This window comes from Polyodon spathula, chromosome 1 (assembly GCF_017654505.1).
Source record: "Polyodon spathula isolate WHYD16114869_AA chromosome 1, ASM1765450v1, whole genome shotgun sequence".
NCBI lineage: Eukaryota > Metazoa > Chordata > Actinopteri > Acipenseriformes > Polyodontidae > Polyodon > Polyodon spathula.
This window is the reverse complement of record NC_054534.1, coordinates 26,254,480-26,262,699: the sequence shown is the minus strand read 5'-3', so window position 1 is coordinate 26,262,699 and position 8,220 is coordinate 26,254,480. Positions and strand designations below refer to the sequence as shown.

Here is an 8,220-nt window from a genome sequence, read left to right as displayed (position 1 = left end):
CCTGAAAGAAGCAAAAACAAAACTTAAGTTGCACATTTTCCCCCACTATGTAATAAAAGTAATTGCGAGACACCGAAAGCCCTTTGACATGTGTGTGCACGTCTCTATGTGTACAAAAGCATTTACATTTATATATACATACAGATACCTGCAAATACACAGAAAGTACTTCATATACTTGCCTCTGTGCACAAAACTGGCAAAACAGGTTGTCAAATACATCTGGAATTCCTCAAAATCTGCCTAACCAACGCATTTTAGTATTGTTGAATCTGAAACAGCGGATACTTCGCAACCCTTTCTCCATTTAAACTTAAAATTGGATTATTACTTAATATGTCAACTATGGTTCACCAATAGATGAGGGTGTGGCTAAAACCTGTACAAGAACTAGCAAGAAAGTGAGTGTGCTACAAGGAAATAAGATTAAACATGCAGCCATTAGTCTTATCCCAACTTTAGACTCTTGAGTGATTTATGGCATGTAGGATATATATAGACCAGCCTCTAATTATATATATATAATTAGAGGCTGGTCTATAAAGCCAAGAGCAGTGTGTTTACCATCAAATAAATAAATGAGCAAGTAATGCACAAAACCAAAACAAAACAAATACACCAACTACCCAAGAATGTGAAGATTAAAAAGAAAATGCAATCTGAATAAATGCCGTCAAATATGTGAACACCATTTCATACCATACAGTGTCATTCCGTAAAAATATATACCATGAAAACAAATCACATATTTCCGTCTTTTGTGGTTCAATAGCACTTTTTAAAATTACCTCCCCCTCCTGGTAAACCCTGTGAAGAGTTTAGCTTCTTATTAAAACAAAGCCTCAGCATGAATGAGCAATTAGTTCAATTCAGGAGTTTTAATACAGAGCTTGCATGCTACACACGCTTTACTGGCTTGCTGAAGTCTTTTGGTCATTACACTAATTTTAAATGACAAAAAAGACTTAGCGTTCCAAATACACACAAATAATTTTTCTTCAGAACACCTCAGCTGTTTGCTAAATAGAAACATAGCGAGGTTTAAAAAAAAAAAAAAAAAAAAAAAAAAAAGCCAGAGAAAAGGACTTGGTTTGAGGTCTTACTAATTAAATGTCCAGAAGGTTAAAATACTGTTCTAATAATTCAGAGAGTGCAACAGATACAAACAAACAAAAAAAAAAAAAGGTAATAGGGACCAGGTAGTAATCAATGCTTTGTATTCTATTGGAAACTAAGGCATGACAACCAGGTTTAGTACTGGAGAACAGAAAAAAAGCAATATGTAGCTACTATAGGGAAGAATATATCAACAATTATAAATAATAAATAATGAATGAAAAATTCTGTTTGATTAACAAAAAAAAGACAATAAATACATCCAATTATCTCCTAGCAATTTTCCTAAACCTAGGTCTTTGCGTCACCCACAGATAGAAACCACAAATCAAACTGTTGCATATACCACTTTTTTTCTTTTTCACACAAATCTTCCTGAAAAAGAGTATCATATTATACATTTATATCGAGTAAATCAGTGACTCGACAGTGTAACAAGTGTCTAAGTGTGCTGGCATGGGACTAGCCTTCTTTGGCAACAGAGAGAATTGCATCTCTTTGGGGGTTAGAAATCGTGGGTTTGTTGCTGAATCAAGCATGTCTTCTCATAGTAAGGGATACTAACAGGAATGTTTTTTTTTAAAAAAGGGAATATCTAATTAGAACTAGCATAAGGCTGAACAATTTGAAAATAGCAGCAGGAGTGGCAAACAATGATCATATTCTTGCTAAAGCTTAAATAAAACGGGTCGATTGCCTTCCCTGTGAAACATTCATGTGTTGAATTAGGCATGTACAATAGAAAACAGCACACAAAGCTGCTGTGCGTTCAGGCTGAAGAGAGAAAAGGCACAGATGATTAAGCCAAGTTTGAAGGACTTCATTATTGAAGCACAACAAACTAAGCAATAGGTACCCTGATGACCAGATTTGAAAAAGACCAGATTATTTTTCAATTGGCAGCACAGACAACAGCTAACAAAAGCTGCGGTGGAAAAAATAGACGATTAAAATGCCATCTGTTCTGGATTATAAGAATAGGTGGATAACATTGTAATTTCCTCCAGGACATAAACAAGTAAGCAGCAGTTGACACCAGGAGTTGCTCGGAATAAACTTATAAAAGGGCAGCTGAGATTCCCAATCCACTTGTAGGCAAGTGCTTTGAAATATTGTAATACAGCATGCATGAAATACAGTGCATTGGGGTTATAATGAAACATGTTAGAAAGGCTTTAGCTAGTTTGTCTTTGGAGTTCCTTGTAAGAACATGAGTAAAGAAGTATGTCGTTTTACAAGCACATTCATCCAATTTCACGCATATGCCTAACAATGAAAATTATATATTAGTAACTAGCAAAGAATGACTACATAGAACTGTGAATCATTTGTTATTTAACTTAAATCTTAGGGTTTACAGTGCACAGGAAACCATCATTGGCAGCCTGGCTAACACCTATGAGAGTGCTACCATGAGAATGCTACTTCTGAAACTGAAACCTAAAGACATCTAGCCAGCAACAGAATAATAGTTAAAATATGGGAACACTGAAACTGCATTCAGTAACAGAGGGGTGAAAAAAAGCACACGCACACAAAAATCAAGTACCTGAATTTTCCTCTGATAAGTATTATCTGATAAGTATTATCTATTAAGTATTCAATTCTTGAATTTGGCAATCCTGAAGACCAAAGGATATATCAAATGCCTATTAAATATCCAATAAGAAGTAACACTGTGCTAGAAAGTCTTACCATATCTGGATGATGGGCTTTTGACATTTTGGCCACACTGTTTTTTCACCACCTTTGTGTAAAAAATAGGAAAACCTAAACAAGATGATCAATTTGAGCAAAAACTAGAAGAACAATCTAGTGTTTTAGACAAAGCTTTATAAACACAGTTTATATTAATTCTGAACTATACAACTCTGCACCTCTGTATAACACTAGTGATCAATGCAATCCTATTTTATGTTTAAATATCTGAACTAAAAAACAAAAGAAATAAAACAGAAAAGGCAACATTCTTAAACAAAAAACAACATTTCATTAAATAAAAGTACAAACAGAACAAAAATTGCACATTGGGCATGGTTATGCTTTTTATTCCAAAATAGACTTTTCTATTTTAATATGCTATCCTTATAAATTAATTCGATTCAACTGCAAACCATTTCATTATATATATATATATATATATATATATATATATATATATATATATATATATATATATATATATATATATTTGTTAGTCATTTATAATCGCTAAAATTAAATCCTAAATAAGGGATCAGGAGGACCCAGACACGAACAGGCTGTACGAGTCCCGACACCCAGATGACCTCTAGTTTATGGGAATGACCCTTGTTTACACAAGTCTCAGAATTTATGAGGGATGTTATAAGATTATGTTACATGATAAAAAAAAAAAAGAAAAAAAAAAACTGACAATGCTGCACTTCAAAATCAAGAAACTAATAGCTAACTAGTCAATCCTATAGCGTTTTAAACAGCAATGTCCGAGAAATAGGATCTGCTGCTTTGTCTCTGCACACCATCCTTCCATGCTGCTTTTCTGGCTTGAATACAAAGGGTATATTCACAAAAAGCAACCCAAAACAGCTCTACTTGTCTAAGGCACACAATGTTTAAGACTGGGTTTAAAGAGCTTTGTGATTTGTTTCATATTTAAAATCAACCAGAGCTATCCAATTCTGTCAGCATACATGGCGACTCGAAGATGAATGCTTCCTGACATACTGCACACAGTGAATCAAATAACTCTTGACTTGCTCAGTGCCAACACTACCAGCCATTAAAGATGAAGGCTTTGTATGTAACCCCATATAAACATTATGTTCATGTTGAAATCAGAACTCGCTGCAGAATGCATTGCAGTGCAAGCAGGGGATCGATACATCTGTCTTTTCTCAGAAATAATTTAAACTTGCACCTATTTAAAAAACAGAAAACACAGCAACAGGAACAAAAATACATTGTTACCAGGTATGAGCTTTAGTTAGAGTTCACCTGTACTTTCACCTTACCCCACTGGAATGTGCTGTGACCAAAACAGACTCCCTCGGAGAAAAATACTGCTGACTTTTTTTTTGATGGAGAGGTTGCCAAAGGTAATCAGGATGGTTTGCTGGGGGTTGCTCAATAACACATAAAGTTATAAATCACTGAAAAGGTGATACTGACCAAGACATTACATTTGAATAATGGCCAGTCTATTTTGTTGTTTGATACTTTAGGACGCCAATACTACAATGTAATAGCAGCTGTGAAAGTGAAAGTACAGATGTGCTTTTGAACTGATGGCGATGTATGGGAGGCATGCTTTAGGAACACATTTTAACAAGAAAGGAAACAGGCGGTTCTTGTCTTTGACTTCATATGCAAAGCAGAGCAGTCAGGGTTCCCCAACAATCAGCTCTGTATGGCAGGCTATAAGACTATTTATCTTCACCAGCAGGAGGAGCAGTGCCTGAACCCCAACCCCCCCCCCAAAGATTTAATACCCAGCTCCGATTATATCACACAGTTCAGAATAAAATGTATGGACCTCTAGCCAGCCAGAATTCTGGAGAGATTTCCAGACATCAGAAAAGTTGATAAGTTGTGAAAGAAGATGTGCAACTTGTAAGTACTAGAACAACACTGGCCGGTTTGCTTTCAAATCCCATTTTCACAGACCCTCTTTGTTGTTTACCTGTACTGTTACAAACAGCCTCAGCATATTAAAGTGATCTCCATTAACAATAAAACAACCATAAAAATAATTTAAAAAAGGAAAATGGTAATGTTGAATGGGTGTGAGGGTGAGGAAAAAAGTAGTAGTAGTGCAGGATATGTTCCTAAACCTTCCATGCATGGGCACCTTTGGGCCATCAGATGCACTTTGCTACTTGCAGTATGTAGCCATGCTCCCATTAAAATGGTCTGATGTGTGTTGCTTATGAGTTGTTTAAATTGTATTTTTTTTCAGTTCAGTTAGTGTTGGAGAAGCAGTCCAGATTTAGATGAGATAAGATTTTTCCAGTCTGGTATTTCTGTCCTAATGTGCAGACCAGCTAAGCAAAATAAATATCAAGACCGCTATACACTGATCCATCGTAAAGGGAAATAAAACAAATTGTACTTTTTTTTTTTTTGGACTCAAGGGTTGCATTCTTGCAACTCTGTTCAGTTTGTACAAGGCAACTTTGCTGTATCTCTGAATCTCCTATTGAAGCTGGTAACAGAGCTTTTCCTTCCTCCATTCAGAAAAAAAAGTTCAAGTCTTGTTTCTGTGGCTACTAAAGTCCAAACAGAGCAGGGCTTTTTCTTGGAGGGAGGAAAAAAAAAGCAAAAAAATAAATAAAATTCTTGGGCCCTTGTTTATGGCGTGTTCGTGTCCAGTCTGAGCCAATGCAAACCCTGTCTTGTGAAGCGTACTAGAGCACTCATGCTGGTGGTCAGGGACAGAGGGCCCATCACTGAGTCAAGTTCCACGAAGAACTCTGAGGAAAGAAAGAAAACATTAGGTTATTATTAAAACCTGGGCTCCTTGAAAATGTAACCATTACTGTCTGGGTATTTACCTTCGAAAGACCCTAAACCTCAATAAGACATACCAAAGCTGCTTGTAGAGCCTGTGACACAGTCAAGGCCCGCCCCCGAAAGCACTGACCTCAACATCATTTTACCTTCAAGCCTACTGCAAACATGGGCGCAGTGACCTTGAAGGTTAATAGCTACATTTATATTTTAGGGTAAAAAATGTAACCATTGCCGAATGGGTAAGTGTACCAAAGCTGTCATAAGGGCAATATTGCAGAACGACTGGAATACTACAAGACTAACCCAAGAGGCTGCTATGCGCATTACGACATGGAACCCCAGTAACAAGTAGCTAGAGCTAAAAAGAAACTGAGGGAGAAATTCACCTCTATGCCTGTGTTGTAAGGGTCGACTGAACAGCCGCCCTAACACTCGTTCAAGAAACCAGGGTTTTGAAGATCCATGACATTAAGTCTGTAGAACCTAGTAAAGGTATGGGGAGTAGCCCACACCGCTGCATTGCAAATGTCCTAAACAGATGCAACCTGAAAAAGTCCACGAAGTTGCCATGCCCCTGGTGGAATGGGCTGTGAGCTTTTCTGGAGGGGGAAAGTTGGCCAGCTCATAGGCAGTTTGACCATGTCTGCTATCCACTTGGACAGCCGCTGCTTAGACAGGGCTTGACCATGTGACTTCGCCCCACAGCAGACAAAAAATTGTTCAGACTGCCTCCAACCTCTCATCCTGTGGGCCAGTGGTGATACCCTCCCTTCTGAAATACTGCCCAGTGCTACACCGAGGCACAGATGGGCAGGCTGTTTCCACCAAGAGAGTGCCTTTAGACAGTGGTGTAACACTCAATAGGTGGTCGTGGTTCAACACAGGCTAAAAAAAAAAACCTTCTGTTGAACTAGGCCTGAAGAGGTTGCATGCGCAGTAGACCCAATGGAAGGGTCTGGGAAGCTGCTGTCTTCAAGCCCAGAAGTTTCTGGAACGTCACTACCGTGAGTGCTCTGTTGACCAAATAGGCAACTATTCTCTGCACTGTCATTCGACAGAGTGGACCAATGGAGTCCAAGCACACTCCTAGACAGGAGGCTGTCTGAGAAGGCGTGAGCTGGCTATCCGCAAGATTCACTGTTAAGGCCCAACGGTAGAAGGTGGCTGGTGACAAGTTCCGTGTGGGCTTGGGCCTGTGCTGGAGACTGGGCACAAATGAACCAGTCGTAGAAATAACCGAGCACTCTGATGCCTTTGAGTTTTAATGGGGCCATGATAGCTCACTTGTACTTCTAACAGGCACAGGGAGCTACAGAGAGGCTAAATGCAAAGACAGGAAACTCGTACGCTGTTGCCTGAAAAGTGAGCCGCAGCTCATCCAGCTGTTATGGTGAGGGCCTGTGACTAAGAAAGGGACTTCAGCAAGTACAACTAGTAGGCTACTAGAATACTATTATAATAAATTGCCTAACCGTGAAGTGAATGCACTGGCCAAGTAGGCAAGCAGGCAAGCTTGAGGATCACTTCTGAGACCCAGCACTGCTTGTTGGGGCAGGTAGTGCTGAATTAGGCACCTGTACCAAGGTGATGATTGAAACCTCTACCGGCGGAAAATGGGCCAGGCCCAGCTTCTCCATATCATGCACCCTATATAGGGTGTCCATTGACCGGGAAACAGCAGGAGACTGGATTTCAAAAGAAATTCCAGGTGCACTAGGGGGGGACGGGACACACGGGAGAGATGGTAGGCTCAAAGATAGCCTGCCTTGTTTTGCCTCTGTAGGCTAGGGCAGCTGCAAAATTGCAGTGGCCCTCTTGATCCCTGACAGGGATAGCTTAACTGCAGGGGATGTGCTGTTAGACTCCATGTCCTCAGATGGGAACACCAGTTCTTGTTTGCCCACCTCAGAGGTGGCGATGGACAGTATGGCCATTCTGCTATATTAAAAGGCAAATATATGCAGTATTATCTGTAATCCTTGAACATAATTGATCTATGATGTTGTAGTCAGATACTATTGAATGTTAGTTTGTTATAATTATGTACAATAAGATTGAATGTAAGAACACACAAGCATTTGTCACACATGCTGCGGTACACTTGACAACCATCTAGTTGCAGCTTGAGCCCAGACTGAGGGGAGCCAAGCTCTGTAGGAGTTTGACCTTCTATAGGTTGCTTGCTACATGGACTAGGGGCGGAACAAGTGCTATCTAACCCCGGGAAATGTGAATGAAAAGTTGTACCGAGCTCGGTGCCTGCAGTCAGACCAAGGGATCCTTTGGATTCCTGTATTGAAGATTGTTATTTTGTGTACCTTTTACTATTTGAATAAAGCATTTTACAGACAAGACAAAGAGCTTTACATTAAATGCAAGCGTGCAAAGCAGAGTTCCAGAATCTGGCGTTTCCTGAGTCAGAGACAGAGCGGTGGAGAAAGGAACGGTAGCAGCGGATCCAGCGTGTGAGCAGCCAGCGATTCTTGAGTCAGAGATGGAATGGGTGGCGATGCAACTCATCGGCAGCAGGTCTGGTGTGTGAGCAGCGAGGCAGCAATTCCCGAGTCAGAGAGGAACGGTGGCGGATCCCGAGTCAGAGACGGAGCGATGCCG

At 39.8% G+C, this 8,220-nt stretch overlaps 1 protein-coding gene across 2 annotated transcripts in view; it reads right to left on the bottom strand.

Annotated features, from left to right (window-relative positions):
* Nucleotides 1-3,511: 3,511 nt before the first annotated feature.
* Nucleotides 3,512-8,220, bottom strand: part of LOC121316180 (AF4/FMR2 family member 1-like) — an 85,867-nt gene continuing 81,158 nt past the window's right edge. For both annotated transcript variants that reach the window (XM_041251065.1, XM_041251056.1), the window contains exon 20: nt 3,512-5,567. In XM_041251065.1, the coding sequence (XP_041106999.1) occupies nt 5,446-5,567 (122 nt within the window). In that variant the 3' untranslated portion in view covers nt 3,512-5,445. The remainder of the gene's footprint in view (nt 5,568-8,220) is intronic.